The 15,792-nt window shown below is 48.7% G+C and overlaps 1 protein-coding gene across 7 annotated transcripts; it reads left to right on the forward strand.

Moving 5' to 3' along the window:
- The first annotated feature begins 1,006 nt into the window (after positions 1–1,006).
- MANBAL (mannosidase beta like) lies at positions 1,007–15,465 on the forward strand. 7 transcript variants are annotated; one of them, XR_001876145.1, is made up of 6 exons: positions 1,471–1,508; positions 1,977–2,115; positions 3,315–3,363; positions 5,090–5,284; positions 7,834–14,030; positions 15,203–15,465. XR_001876145.1 is itself a non-coding variant. In XM_017822821.1 (4 exons), exons 3-4 carry the CDS (start codon positions 5,135–5,137, stop codon positions 7,939–7,941), a joined length of 258 nt encoding a protein of 85 aa, XP_017678310.1. In that variant the 5' UTR covers positions 1,465–1,508; positions 3,315–3,363; positions 5,090–5,134; the 3' UTR covers positions 7,942–11,088. The 7 variants fall into 7 exon arrangements, 4 of the variants coding, with proteins under 4 accessions (XP_017678311.1, XP_017678307.1, XP_017678310.1 ...); XR_001876143.1 differs by having other exon boundaries at positions 7,834–12,957; positions 15,203–15,447; XR_001876144.1 differs by lacking the exon at positions 15,203–15,465 and having other exon boundaries at positions 7,834–15,112.
- The last annotated feature ends 327 nt before the right edge of the window (positions 15,466–15,792 follow it).

Below are 15,792 nucleotides of genomic sequence, written 5' to 3' on the forward strand. Positions count from 1 at the left end.
ATAGTGCCATTTCTGCTGGGGAGAGGAGAAAAGGAATCAAAAGTACAGCACTGGTTTCCATCCATCAGTGTATTTTCCCTTTTGCTTGCAAACTTTGAACTGCAAAGATCAGAGCCCGTGAGAAGGTGTGTGCTGACAGCAGCACCACCCTATTCAGTGTACTGGTAGTATTGGGAAGAATTTAATCTATCTTTAATCCATGCTGATAGGATCCCTCCTGACAATTTCAAGAATTACTTCTCCCTCTGCAGCATTTTTTTAATCCTAAATAGTGTTTGGAAGCTGAAAGGGCAGAATTTCAGCTGCTTTCCTGAGCTCTGGGGTTATCCCTTAGCCTCTACAGCCAGTCACTACAGGCAGGGAAAGAGCTATTCAAGAGTAATTATTTTTTTTTTTAGTATTTTTATTCCAGAAGAGTTTCTGTGTCCCAGTATCTCTAGCCTCTGCCACTCACAGCCACGTGCATCTTCCAGTGGTCTGTAAAGTCTTCTGCACTAAAAAACATGAAAGATTCCTGATCCAATTGCTGAAAACCTTTGAAATAGTTTTCATTAATACCCATTTAATTCAAATGCTTGGTAACAGCTTAGAAAATCCTTTTATTACAAATGCCATACCTTATTCCCCCAGTAGATAAATAACTGATTAGGTTTTCACTAAAGTATTTAGGCTCTCTGGTAATCAAGCTCTGCAGCAAAACCAAGCCGGCACATCTGATAGTTTAGGGTTAGAAAAAGGGCAAAACAAATCAGATTCTTTAAATACCACAAACGAGAAAACAGAGCCCAGGCCATTTTTCCTTTTGTAGGTCATCTTATCAAGGCATCTCCAGTTCAGAGCTGGATACTGGAAGGGGCATTGAAAATAAATAAAATCCCTGGCAAGAGCAAAGCCAGAAGCACATCTTAATTGTTGCTGCCAGAACACGTCAAGGGAGCAGATGAAAACCTTGTGGATAAAGAGAAACCTGCCAGGCCTGAAAGGCCACGTTATTGATGGTGGGATTAAAACACTCACACGGATTTAGGGGGTGAGTACATTAACCCCGTGGTGTAAAGGCACCAGGGGAGATTTGGATTGGACCCCAGGAAGAATTTCTTCACGAAAGGGTGATCACACATTGGAATGGGCTGCCCAGGGAGGCGGTGGAGTCACCGTCCCTGGAGGTGTTTTAGGAAAGACTGGATGTGGCATCGGTGCCATGGTCTGGTTGACAAGGTGGTGCTGGGTCATGGGCTGGACTCAGCGATCCCAGAGGGCTTTTCCAGCCGGGCTGGCCCTGTGACGGGCCGGGCCCGCGGCTCCCGCAGCCGGGACGGGCTCGGGGCTCTTCGGACCCCGCGGGCCCGGTCCCGCTCGGGCCGCCCCGGGGGCGGCTGCGGGGGCGGTCGCCAGGGATGGTTGCTAGGGACGGTTGCTAGGGATGGTTGCCAGGGACGGGGCGGGAAGCACTTCCAGCGGGCGGGAGCAGTTCCGGGGCGGCGCGGGCCGGGCGAGCGGAGCGGGCGGTGAGCGGGGCCGGAGGGGCGGCCGCGGGTCCCGGCGCTGCGGGGAGGGGGCGGCGGAGCTCCGGCATCGCCCCGGCCCCGGCAGGCGGGGGGACACCCCCGGGGCCTCGCTGGTCCGGCCGGGCGGCCCCGAGGGGAGCTGGTCCCTGGGCAGGGGGGAGGAGGAGGAGCGGGAGCAGCAGCGCAGGGTGTCCCCGCTCCGGGGCTGCACAGCTGCTTCTCCCGCAGCCCCCGGGCACGGCCGGACAGCCCCGGCCCGTTATCCCACAGGTTGGACATCCTGGTTATCCTGGGATCGCCTGCTTGTCCTGGGATATCCTCCTAGGCCGCGCTGTCAGCGCTGTGGAGCACACGCAGATCCCCGTAGGAATTGCTCGGGCTCCATCCCAACACCTGCTAAGCCATTTAAGAATATCCAACCTGAGCTTTTTTGCCTCACCCTCTGACAGAAGATTTTGTGTTCTGCAGGGACGTTACTCTTTATTTCCACCCCAAGAGAAAGCTAATACATATTACTTGAGCTGTTCCTATGGCTTTGGCCATCACTAATTATTTGTGTAGTAGCAGGTCTTGAAGGTGCCAGCTGGGAGACACAGCAAGAAGAAAGGTTTGTGTCTGGCTGTACTGAGGTGGCTGCTGCACGGCCCTGATCCTGGAAACACACGGATGTTCATCACAGGGCCTGATCCTGCTCCATGGGGAACAGCCACATCCCCTTCAGTGCTGCCACTGACAAAAGCAGGAGCTGCAGCCCCGAGGAGCCCCTGCCTGGGTCTGTGGCCCAGCTCTGGCTTTGCTACAGGGCCAAGTCCTGCTGCGTGGGGGCAGCTGGCTTGCTGTAAAACCCTAATGGAGTAGGAGCAAGACTGGATGTTTTTAAACATGTAGTCAATATAAATTCCTGTAGTGCAGTTGCAACTGTTTGTGACCAATTTCTGATGTTATGTTCCAGTGAGATGGGCAGGCTTATGGGGAGAGGAGATATTTTCCCACTTCTCCAGCTTACTCAGTGGGTGTTAGACCAAATAAATAAGTTGGAGGGGTTGGGGAAAGCCTCCTCTCAGGGTTTAAAATGGGAGTATTGATCTTTAAATGCAATTTAAGAAGAATTAGTAAGTGCAGCTGTGGTGAAGTGGTCTGAGGAAAAAGGCGGTTAATAACCTGTGGAGAAGAAGAGATGTTAGCCAGGGAAGAGGTGTTAAAACTGAGTTTCTCGGGAACAGGGAGGAAGACTCAGTCATCTAGGGACCTGTTGGCTTAGGTGCAAGGCAGAGTGTCAGGAAGTGATGCTCTGGGTAAGGGAACTCCCTTTGCAGGTTCTGTGTTGGGTGCAGAAGGCACGTGCCTGGTGCTGAGCCCCAGCACCCAGAGATCAGCTCTGGCCTGCCCATTTGGGGAGTTCAAACTCCCTGCGTGTGCAGCTTTGGGCACTGCGTGAACCACAGGAGTTCTTTAAAACAGGAAGGAGTTTTGGTAATGTTAGTTCAGCTCCACTGATGGCAGGAGAAGGAATGGTCCGAGTGTGGGGTGCCTGCACAGCTCTGCTGTGACCAGATGGAACATGAGGTCAGGTCTTTGAGAGTATTTCATTCATGGGGTACTGCTTATAATGGGGGTGGCAGCTGCTACCAGCCTGCGTGAGAGCCCTTGATGCTGGTCATGTCACCTGGGGTTTGTCAGAGAATTACTAATTCCCTCAAGGGAGGTGAGGTAGGAAAGGGGAAAGGAGGAAGATGAGGATGGAGAATGTTTGTTTTCACTGTATTGATTTCCTTTTCTGGTTTATCTCTGTGTGTGGTGTTCCAGGTGTGTGAGTCAGGATTATCAGTAGGCGTTTGTCCTGAGAAAACTCCAGGTGAGGAATGAAGCAACATCCCTTCCTGCTGTGTTTGAGGACGGGGATGGGCAGGAATTATGTTTACAAAAGATATCCCGATAAGTGAGGATGAGATAAAGGCAGCTCAGGGGTGAAGCTTCCAGTGATTCTGTTTCTTGCTTAGGAGCTGCTGCCTTGCAGATTGGGGAGAGGGAGGGTCTTAAAGGTAAAAGCAGTTGGGGATGAGCCACATGTCCTGAAGTGTTTGTTCACGCTGCTGTGCAGCCTTTGGGTCTGGTTGGGACTGGCTGAGCCTGCGAGGGCAGCGTGTGTTCTGCCTTCATGTACAGGTCCCACACGGCCCTTGCTGACTGAGTTTTAGTCAGAATTTGAAACATTTTTGTTCACCAAAGTACAGACCTGGAAGGGATCGTGAGAGTTCACCTATTCTTATTTCCTGCTTGAAGTGCAGGATTATATGTACCCACACCCCATCCCAGGCCAGTGCTTATCTGAGCTGCTCTTCTGAATCGCCAGGAGCAGGGATTCCACAGTCTTTCTATTCCAGTGGCTGCCAGTCTGTGCAGTTGGGAATGTTTTCCTGTCTTGATTCCGTACTTCAAATGAATTAAAACAAAATAATTATTTCTTGTAATTTCTGTACCACTCCTTTTAGTGTGTCAAGTGATATTTGCCTCTTATGCAATGGCACTGAGTTGTTGATTGTCTCAAATTTATCAACTGTAACTTTACTCTGATTATACTCTTAAATTGAGTCTCTTTCTCGACCGTGTCACATCTGCAGATCATAGCAACCTCCTCCCAGCCTGAGAAATGCAGGGCCTGTTTTGGACATAATTTCTAGGAGGCAGATTCAACTGAAGCATGTGTGCAGCATATCTCTCAGCCAAGCTTTAGTGATACAGAGAATTGTAGTGTATCAGTAAGCAGTGCTGACTCAGCGAGTGCACACTGGGATCATACAGGTCAGGAGAACAGAGGAGGGCAGTAATCACAGCTGAGTGTGATGGCATCCCAGACTAATTGGATTTCCCTTTGGGGACTTCCTGTGGCATACTCCAGCAGTTCTGGCAGGAGAGCTCTCCTTTTTGTAGAAAGCCATTAGTCATTCATAGAATGAATTGACAACTCCATTAGCAAAAGATAAAGGGAGAAAGAAAGGATGGTCTTGAGGCTGAGAAACTTGGGACCCAGGAGATCAATATTTAACTCTGCCACAAACTACCTGTGTGACTGTTGCGAGGTACGTGGGGCTTTGTGTAACCAGCCACTAAAGCCACACTTAAATTTGTACACATAACTCATTCCTCTGTCTTCATCAGCTCTACTTCTGTGGTTTATTTAAGTAGTTGGGTTTGTACAGCATCTAAAACAAGGCTGTGATCACATAGACAGTGTAAGTGAAAACTATTAATAATCACCTTGCATGCATGATTGACTTCAGGGAGAAGTATGTTTTTGCTTATTAAGCTTATTGCTTAATAAATATTGTTAATATTTCGTTTGTCGGCCCCTCACCTGCAAACAGACTAATACCAGCATTTGAGGACTATTTTAGTAGTCAGGTGATAAAAGACAAACATCCAAATTAAATGCAGCTTTCATTTTCCTCTTTGCTATTGCTTCTGTAGATCGAGAGTATCTTCAAAACACCTGCATGGGAGAGTCTGTCATTTTGGGGTAATGGAAAGTGAGTAGCAGAAAGCCTGATGCAAATAATTGCTCTGTTTTTTCCCCTGTGCAGTACCCAGTCTTCTTGAGAGCGGTAGAGGAGAAGGGTGCACTCACAATGGCTGCAGAGTTGGATTTCTCCCCTCCTGAAATCCCTGAGCCCACATTCATGGAGAATGTGCTTCGCTACGGACTCTTCTTTGGAGCCATTTTCCAGCTGATCTGTGTGCTGGCCATAATCCTGCCGGTGTCCAAGGCCCACAAGACAGTAAGCAGTGCTCTTTAATATTGATATAGATGGGCAGAGTCAGAGAAAACAGGATGGGGGGGAATGTCGAGTAGCTGATGGAGGCACAGCAGTCTGCCCCTGGGATTGGTGGTAACAGTTTCATTGTTCACTCTCTTTCCTTCCCTCAAGCCTTCCCACCTCCAGCTTTTGTCTTTTGATTTACCGCCAGATAGGAAAGCCAGGAACAAACACCTAAGCAAGGGTCTCTCTGAATACCACTGGAAAAAACAACCTGAAGCACTGGCAAGGTGTTAAATGTACGTGCTGTTCCTGGCTGCATGAGAAGGCTTTGTCCCAACCCCATATTGTCATCCTGCTGCTGATTTGCTTCATTAATTGCCAGGCAGGGTCTGCTTTTCAGGAAGTGGCTCTGGGTGCTAGTTTGTGTGTGATTTTTGGAAACAAGATGCAGATGAAGTTTGTAGTATATCCTGATGTGAGGGGGGCAGTTTTCAGTCCTGACACCCTGTGCAGTGCTGGAGGGTCCTTTGATGCAGCTGGCACAGCAGGAGGTGGAAGTGAAAGGTTGAGGTGAGCTGCAGGACTCTGGTTCCTCTGGACTGAGGGATGTCCTGCATCCTGCTTTTCTGATGAAAGACCTCTGTGTGCTTGGCAATGCTGAGTGCTGGGCACAGGTGTTTCAGTGCTGGTCAGGCTGCAAGTTTGTTGCTTTGGTACAGATTTTGTCTAAAGGTGTATGATGCATTTTCAGTAACAACTCAGCATGGGGAGTTGTGTTTTCAGCTTATCTTTATTGCCACATTTGCTCCCTCCTGTGCAGAGGAAGCATGGAAATTTACAGCCTGTCTGGGCAAGGGAATGCCCCAGGGTGAGGTACAGTGTGAAAGATGTGGTTCATGACCCAACTTCTTCACCTTTGGCTGCAGGTGTGATGTGACACTGTCCTGGCATGGGTCATGCTCCCTCCTCCTGCTCCTGCTGCAGGAGCTGCAGCTCCTGGCAGGGAGATGAAGTGGTGCTTGCTACACACAATGCAGTGGCATTGCGAGTCTTAGAATCATTCAGATTGGAAAAGACCTCCAAAATTATTGAGTCCAACCTTTGCACTGTTACCCTGCAGCCACCAGTGTCTGTCTGTCAGAGTCTCTGGTTTCCCCAATAAATGTTTGAGAAATACCAATTAACCCCATTTTTGAAAGCTGAAAAGAGCGAGAGCTTTGGTTTGGAGTGGGAAACTCCCAGTTAAAACAGTAAAGCTCAAGTAAGCTTTTACTGCTTACTTTTGCAAGCATGCCTTGATGTTTGCATATTCTACTTTTTATTTTCTCCATGTGTGTACTCTCCTCCTGATCTGCTGTCCATATGACTGGTTCACAAGGCCATAAACACCAGAGGCTACCCCTCCAGGTCCTGGGAATGATGCTTGAGTGTGGGTAGGATACTGAAGAGCTTCTCTGTCTTGGAGGCCTCAGACTTTGAAGTCTCCCCTGGTTTGGACATTAGAAGGCAGCAGTGTTCAGTTTATGGCAGCAGCACGCTGCATCCCTGAGTAATACCCGCGTGTTGCTCCATCTCTCCGAGCCTGCCGGCTCCCTGTGCGCCCATCACAGCCTTTGGAAAGCCAGCCAAGCCTCCTTCCTTGGAAAGCCACACAGATGTGAACTGTAATAGCCCAGGAACCTGAGAGACGTTTGAACCAAGCTCTTTGATTAAAAGGATACTGTCAGATGCTGCCTCCCCCTCCATTATCTGCAGCACTGGCTTGGAAGCTTGAAACCAGCACGTCTTGCTCAGCCATTTTTTGTGTCCTTTTCCAGTTGGCACACTCAGGCTGAGAGAAACCAAGATGCTAAAGCAATATTTATACTCAAATGCATTTAATGAAAGGAGGCAATCTGCATGTGTGTGCTTTCTCAGAGGAGACTGGCGCTGTTCCCTCGTGTTTTCACAAGATAACTAGACTTTATTTCCCATGGCTGCAATATTATCTCTCATCTTCCCTGAAGGAAACAAGCAACATATCTAAGCATTTTGTTAGTCCAGGTGAAGAAAGATTTGCCTGCAATTCCCTCCCTGGATTTTAGGCTTGGTTTAAAGGCTCTGAACTTTCTGTTTGTACTGCTGTTTCAGGGAATATTTTTTTGTCTTGCACATGATAATGATTAATATTTGGCAGAAATACCTGCTGAATGTTTCCATGCACCCTGATGATTATACATTATCTTTTCCTAATTCAAATAGTTTTCACTTAGTGTTGATTTTTTCTTGTCTTCAAAGTTAGGTTTGTTTTTCTTCTCCAAAGCCTGTTTTAGACACTTAAGCTTTTAATGGCATCTCTGGTAACAAGCTTTTTCTGTGCATAAACTCACACTCATCAAAAAGCACGTGCAGAAGGAGCAGAGATGGTGCTGCTTGAGGCTCATTAAACGTGGCCTCAGTTTGATATCAAAGTGTTCCAACAGAGATACCCAGCACTTGTTTCCTCTGGCTGATACTCATATCCCCAAAGCAAGCTGTCAGCAAAGGTAAAAAAAAGTTACTGACTGTTTCTTAATTGATTTTTGTAGGACTCGGACAGTTTTGAGCCTAAGAATTCAGAGACAGTGAAGAAGCCAAAGGCAACTGCTCCACAGATAAGCAAGAAACCCAAGAAGGAAACCAAAAAGAAACGATAAAGGCATGACTGATGAGCCTCGAAAGACCAAATAATCACTTGTAATCATGCTTCCTCAGAGACAACATCAAAGGCAACTAACTAACTCTGTTAAATGGTTTTGTGGCATTGCCATGTTTTACCTTTCAGGGACAAGGGAGAAGGAACTTACAAGAATGGAAGGGGAGGGATTCTGCCATAGGTTTCTTGCAAGCAAAGAGAACTTCACATATCCAGTACTTCATTTGACATGATTAATGTGTCAGTCACCATTAAAGTGACTTCTGTCAGTTCTCATGGGTAGAGAGGCCCCTCGATGCTGGCTGGGATTTGTAACCAAGTTCCTGTGGAAGGTGGAGCATGGGTTTGCTGCTTTGGATACCAGTTTGTGTTGTGTTTTTTGAAGCCAGAGGGATCAAATGGATCAAGGATACCACACTACACAGTTTTGTATTCATCTCTGTTGTCATCTAGTCTGAAATACATAGCTGCATTTTATGGCTTAATCATAATGTCTTTGTCATATTCTTTAATTCTTTAGGTAATAACTCACTGGATTCCAGACTACTAGAGATGAAAGCTTTCATTTCCCCAGCGTCGCTACCTCTGTCTTACTCCCCACCCATGCACTCTTCCTCTCTATTCCCACCTTTGAAAGCAGGTACATTTCAGGGAATTGAGGCTGTGGTGGGGATTGTGATGGCTACAAGAATTGGGGAACAATGTGATTCTGGAAGGTGCAGAATTTAACGCCTGTGCTAGTGGGGTTGTTCTTGGAAACTTGGGAAGACCAGGTACTGCATTTTGGAGAAGAGCTGCTGAGGTGGGAGTCTGGGAATGCTGCACTGATGGTGCATCAGCCTGCACTGCCTCGCTGTGCTGTGGATAAACCCTCCTGCCAGCTGGCTGAGCCCTGACCATGGGCCCTGTTTCAACACAGCTGGGGTTCCTTGCATTTGCAAACTCCCTCCCAGCCTTCCCTGCTCCAGTCTGCTCCATCTCCTCTGGCTGAATTCTTCCTGAGGGTAAATATGTTCTCAGCCTGGGGAGGTGTGGTATTTTAAGATCCAAGGGGTGGCAGGCTGGCTGTGCAGCATGGCTGTATGGCAAGAGACACAGACACTCTGTTCCTTCGGGCTCTGCCTCTCCAGGCCCAGGGACAATCTGGTCTGAGATTTGAATACGGCGAGACAGGACTGGAAGGAGTGGAAGGAGATAGGGGGTGACGTAGCCACGGAGTCTCCGTGGGGCAGCTCGAGCTTCCTGATGCCAGCTCACATATTGGTTTGTTTGATCAGGAATGAGTCAATGGGAGGAGAACCTGCTCTCTGAGGCGCACCCAGGGTTCAGAGCGGCTTTGAAGGAAGGGTTCTCTCTGGCAGGGCTGCAAGTCTGCAATCCTTTTTGCATACCCAGACTCCCATCCTCGAGCCACAAATGCCCTGTGAGCCCAGATGTGTGTTCTTGAACAGGAGCTGAACAACCCACTTACAGAAACCATCAGTGTTGAGAACAGCCACATTCTCTGCTCGCTCTTGCTTTTGGTGGGAGGGACAGATAGATCCCAGTACTGTGTGATTCTGACCTCTCATTGCTTCCCTGCTCCAGGCTCTTGACCAGAATGCTGACACCAAGTTGCACTGCTTAAAATCCAGCTCAGAGTTCTCCTTTAAATTCTGCATTTTTTTTCTTGAGCTACATGAAGGCAATACCGAGAGGACAGAACAAAGCATAGGAGACACAAGCACTCTAAAGTTGCTTTGAGTTCTCAGTACAAAGAAATATTACAAAAATTTCCCACGCAAATAACAAAGAACAATGTTTGCTGTGAGTTTCCATGACAGACCTGTGCTCTATCTCTGATCTGCTGGAGGAAGAAAATCATTGCTACTGCCCTGGGTAGGTACTGCAGATCCTTCCTTGCATTTTAATACATGAGGACGGTTTCATCTAAACTCCAGCTTTCTGCAGGTTACCTAAAGCAGAGGGTTAATGCTTTAATAGAGTCATTGAAAGAGCAGCACACACCTTATCCAAAATACTGAAGCACTTCCACAGCTCAGGACCAGTTAGCAGTGGGGACTGTGTGGCTGTTACCTGAAATAGCAGCTACTACATCAATGTCTACATCCAGCTATCTGCAGGCTGGCTCACTCATTGCTCAGTAGAAATCATGGATGTTGGGGTTTGGTTTTGTTGGAGGGAAGAGGGATTAAAATAAAATCCCCAGTCTGTTCCTAACAGCTTTATACCTATTTGAATGTGCTTGTTTACTGAACTTAGAGTATGTAGAGATTACCGATATCCCATGTATCTTAGTTTCTCTTGAAATGTGTAATAAATGTAATCAGAATCTCTGTTTAAAAAGAAATCTGTTTTTAAAGTTGTGCTTCCCTCACATTTCACTGTGAAAGCTGCCAGAAGTCCCAGACTATAGGAACACAGGGACATAAATAACCTATTCATTAAAATGATCCATTAAGGGAAATCCTTTCAGATCCTTTAATCTGTGAGAAATTGGTTAGTTAATACTGTCAGGCATGTGTGCATCTGTATCTGTGTTTGTCTTGGAAGTAGCAAACTATCTCCCAGTACAGCTCCACCTTCCTGGCAGGGAGGAGGAAACGGTGCAGGGACTACATCAGTTTGCCTCTCATGAGAGATTTTGGCTCCGAGAGCCCCCATGAAGGTAGCCATAATAAAGGCATCATTTGTTAATAGTGCAAGCAGGGGATTAGGTGGGGATTCAGCAGGCTGTTAATAGGGATTTTCGGGAGCCCATCGGTGTGTGGCTGGAGCTCAGGTTTCCATGGCTGGAGCGTGGAGCTGTCTGGTGGCTCTTGGCTGCAGTGAGACCAGTGGGGTGGCCAAGCTCTGGTGAACATCTGTTGGTTCTCTCACCAGAAAACCAAAACAGAGAGAAGGACTAGTGTGGTGACTACTTTAATTCCCAAGCACTTTTCTCCAGGCTGTTTTGTAATTAACATCCCAAAGGGAGCTGAAGACCTCATTAAGTCAATTTTATTGCAGGGGAGGTTTTCAAAGGTCTGTCTCCAGATACCTGCCAGCAGAGAGCCACACCTTGCTCTGCCACCCAGAGCCAGGAGCTGGCCTTCCCCTGCCAGTGTGTGTCACAGAGTTCCTGTCCCTCAGCAGGCCAAACCTCAGCTCTGAAGAAACATGGCTGAGAGTTGAGAGTTCCTGGCTTCGTTTTTGGTCACGGTGGGGCAGCTCAGCCTCTCTGACCACGCTCCCCTCGAGGGCCATCGTGCCCCTGGCGCTGTCCCGCGCTCACAATGCATCCTTGTGCTCCTCCAGTGCCAGCAGCACAATCCCTTGAGACGGGCTAATAAGCAGCTCGTGACTGGAGTTCCAGTTCACATAGTTCAATTAAATCCCTGTTAATCTTGTTCAGACCTAATTTACTTTCATTCTCATACACATGCTTCTCTCTGCTCCGGAGAGATTCTGGTGAGGTTCCCTGCCCACAGGACTGAGGAGCCCGAGGCCATCAGCCCCATCAGAGGATTGATGTTTGCAGAGCAGCCCCCTTGTTGAGTCAATAAGCTCAGATTATTTCCCAGCCTGTCATGAAGAATGAAAATGCTCCTTCAGTGCCTGGATTTAGGGAGAGTCGAGCAATCTGATGATGCTTGAGCAGATGATAAGGAAGCCATAGGAGGGGAGGACCTGCTCAATATCTCTGTTTCCCAGGGCACTGCTGAACCATTCCCCAGTGTGCATGTGTTCATTTTTGGACAGCTGAGAGCTGGGGTGCTGGAATTCTCTTGGGAGCATCTCCTCCACACTGATACTTCTTTCAGGCAGAAGTTATGTTGTTCAGAGCCTGTGGCCTGCAGGGATTGAGATGACTGTATTGATTTAGTTGTTTGTTTATTAATCTCATGAGGCATGAGAGATTGACTGCAGTGAGAAAATGGGATGATGAATGGAGAGTGCTGGAGTACTGAGCACAGTTGCATGTTCGATGATTAACTTGATTGCTGGCTTTGACACTGGGAAGGGATCTGACCCTCCTTCTCTTCCTCATGCAACCAGAAGGGATGATTTGTTTGGGGAGCGTTCCCTTTCTCTCTGGCTGCAGACATGGGCTGTAATCAGTGTTTGCATTCCTTCTCCAGCTGGTGCTCACTGCAGGTCCAAGGTCCAGCTCTTCTTCTCTGGTAGTTTGTGGCTTTTGAGCAATGGTTTGTTGGGGGTGTTTTCTGGCTTTTGGTGCCTGGGTCAGCATGCAGTAGCTGCTCAAAATGTCTCTTGCTTGGGGCTGGCAACTGTGGGGCAATGAACTTGGCTTCCTGCTTCTCCCTTGAAATTCAGCTGATTTTCCCGTTTCATGTTGATTCTTCCCAATTTGACTTTTCTGTCACCGTAAGTCACTCTCATGACCCCTCGTGTTCTTCCACCCTGTAGACTCATGTCCGTCCACTGCAGTTATTCTGTCCTTGTAGCCAGATTTTACCTGCCAGTGACAGTGGGTATAACCTGCTATTACCTGGACTGATAGAAAGAAGGAACAAGTGGAGGAGCATCCAGGATGGAGAAAGGTGTCCCCTTGTAACCTTTCGGCCAGCAGAGGTAACTGCTGGGGCAGGACAGTTCCCTGCCAGGGAGCTGTGCCATGGACATCTGCCTGCCCCTGAGCCACAAGGAGCCAAACCCATCAGGACCACGCTCCCGAGCTCGTGATGGGTGAGTGGTGTGGTGCTGTGCGTGCTGCACACCACCGCTCACATCCTGCTCCTCGCCAGCACGCACACATTTGTCTTGTGCAATCCCAAACCTCTGGCAATGCTCACTTCCCTCCTCCCAGCTTCCCTGGTTTCATTTAGTGCCCAGAAGCCCCAGTGTGGCTTTGATGCCCCTTGCACCCTGCTTGGAGGAGGCGTGAGCAGCCGTGCCCTGGGACACTGCAGTCCTGCCAAGGATCACAGCGACGTGGAGCGGGTGGTTGGAGCAAAGGGGCTGACATAGGTTCCTCCAAGGCTTCAGTCCAGTCTTTCTGGCTGGTGGGTACAAGGTAAACCTGCTTTGGGCCACATTGCTCTGCTTTTTAAAAAGACCTGTTGCCTGGCTGATGTCACTTGGTGCATGTGAAGATCTCGGCTCCCAAATGGGCGATGCTGTGGGTGGAGGGGTTGAAGGGCTCTCACTTCTTCCTGTCTCCAGCTCCAGGCAAGGAGCTCTGTCCCTAGCACTGTGCTCTACTGGAAGTCCTACTTACACAGCATTCCTTTTTTGTGGAACCTGCACTCTGGACATCCCTGTGTTCCTTGCCAGAGGCTGTCTCAGCCTCTGAGCTGCACCTCCGTAAGCATCAAGTTCAGCCAGTCCCAGTTCATGGACTGGGGCCATGGAAGGCATCAGCACTGACCTGAGACATCTCATATCTTGCCCAAGCTACAAACCAGGTGTCCCAGGCTCCAAGGCTTGTTCCTGCTGCCTTCCCTTTGGCTGCTCCTTCTGCAAAAGCCATCCCAGGCTTACAAATTCACCTTGTCAAGAGCCAAAGTCCAGAGTACGACAGGCACCGGCGAGCTCTCACAGGCAAAGCTGCTCCCACCGCTCTGGGAACCAGCTCCAGACACTTCCTGCTGTTTTTTGTGCCTCCACTCTGGCAGCCCAGGCAGAAGCTGTGGTGTTGTCATGGGGCTTGTGGGTCACATCCTTCCAGCTCCCCGAGGGCAGCTCCTGCCTGTCGCCGTGTGCCGCAGTGCCCATCCTGTAGCCGAAGGGCTGGACCGCAGCTTCGGGGGTTTGAGAGGGTCCTCGTGGCTGTGGTACCCATGGAGAAGCTACTCGTGATGCTGCAGTGGCTCCTTTGGTGGCTGAAGCAGATGTCCCCCAGTGTCAGGCCTCTGTGGTGAAGGAAATCCCAGGAGGAGCAGTTTTTGAGAGAAGAGGAGAAGCTGCAAACATTTCCACTCCCTGTCTCCCCCCATTCAACTCTCTTTAAACCGAGCACGGATCCCAGCGTCATAGGGTTTTCAGACTTTGGCCTCCTCAGCCCATCCCTTGCTCAAAGGACCGAGACTGGATGATTAAGGGGAAACACCCTCGTGTCTGCTCCAGCTCTGCTTGCTCAGGCTGTGGGTGAGCCAGGGAGCAGCGGGTGCTGGCAGGGAGGGAACATCACAGCCCCGGGGCAGGGTCGCCTGGACGTGGCTACCAGAGCTCTGCACTAGCCAGCCACCCCTCCACTGCTCTGCTACCAAATCAAGTTGGAACCTGGGCTGTAAATCTCATCTAGATGAGTTTCCACGGGCTTTTCTGAACTGCTGTTTTGATACTAAGACTGTCCAAAAAGCAGAATTTCCATGCTGGGAGATGCTAACATCGTGTGTGGCTTTTCTGCTGAGGCAAGAAACAGAAAGTGTCAGATTTTTGCCCAAATGAGCTATTCCAAGATACCTAGTTCAGATTGTATAGAAACATATTTTATCAGTCAGAAACCTGACAGGAAATGTTCTGCCTTTATTGAACATGCAGATAATTTCAGCCCACAGCTGTTGAACTCTGAGCCTCCTTATTAAATATTTGCATGTCACCGAGTCAGTGGTTTCCCCACAGTCCTTTCCCCCGGGAAATTCTGCAGTGACACTTCCTGGCTGGGTTTAAGGGCCCCTTTTGCACCTTGTGCAGATTGTCACCACACTGAGGGACACTGAGGTCCTGAGTCCTCCTGCTGACTTCTCAGCCACCCCTTTTTATCCTACAACCGGTAATACACTGGCCATCACTGCTCAGCTCCTGTAGCTCTGATGCTCAGTGTGAGAGAGAATGGCCAGAATTAACATTCCTACTGCGAAATATTGCCAAATGGCTCGTACTACAGGGGTTATTATGGTCAATCCCCCTTAGTGAATCAGCTCCTGAGCTTGTAACTGCAGCTTCCCCAACGGGGCTGGTGGTGCTGATCATCTCCCATCACACACTCACTATTTACAGGGCTGTAAAGCTCAACGATCGTAAAATCTCAGGGCAAGAGCCCTGGTTGCCTCTCTGTCTGCCCAGCATCTCAAACACGACCATTATATTACTAATAGTAATAATTCCTGCAGCTATATTTGGAATTTGCAGTGAACAAAGTGCAGCCTCAGGAACAGAATCCAACAGACAAAACTTATTCACGCGTGCCAAGGGGATGCTTAAAAATAAATCTGGCTGGAGATGAATAGATGTTTTGTTGTAAATCCACAGTTACTTTGGAGAGGTCGGGGCTCAGATCAAATACTGGACCCAACAAGCAGCCTCTTACCTTGCAGGAGGATTTCAGGAGCCACATGGAGCAGTTGGATCTGCACACCTGGAGGGGGAAGGAGCCGTGTACGTGCTTACTCATGAGCATGACAGAGTCTGCCCACAGTAACTCTCATTCTTCTTGTTCCTGATGAAACTTGCATAAAGGTCAGCAAGAAAACACAGAAATACCTGAGAATGTCTTCACTTCTTATTAAAATATAATTTCAAAACGTCCTGTAATAACCAAGCCACCGGAAATACTCAGTGCTACTTTTTTCCAAGTTGAAAACACCTGGTTTTCAGCTTCTGTAACCCCCTTCCTCTCCCCAGGGTAGGTTTTATTGGTGCTATTTGAAAGTGAAGGATCATATCAAGAAAATAAGTTTCAGAAAAAAGACTGAAATCCCTGGTTGGGTTTCAAAAACATTGTGAATTAGACTGTTTAATGACAAACACTTGGAGTGAGGCAGGCTGGAGGGTGTCCATCAGGCTCAGGACCTCATGGCTGAGCCAGGGGTGGGTTGAGGTGTGTTGAGTTGCTTAAATGGTCCTAAATTGCATTATCACCAGCACTGCATGTTTAATGTCAGTCCTGTGAGGGCACATTCCTGAA

Source organism: Lepidothrix coronata, unplaced genomic scaffold (genome assembly GCF_001604755.1).
Source record: "Lepidothrix coronata isolate B3197 unplaced genomic scaffold, Lepidothrix_coronata-1.0 Scaffold99, whole genome shotgun sequence".
Lineage (NCBI taxonomy): Eukaryota > Metazoa > Chordata > Aves > Passeriformes > Pipridae > Lepidothrix > Lepidothrix coronata.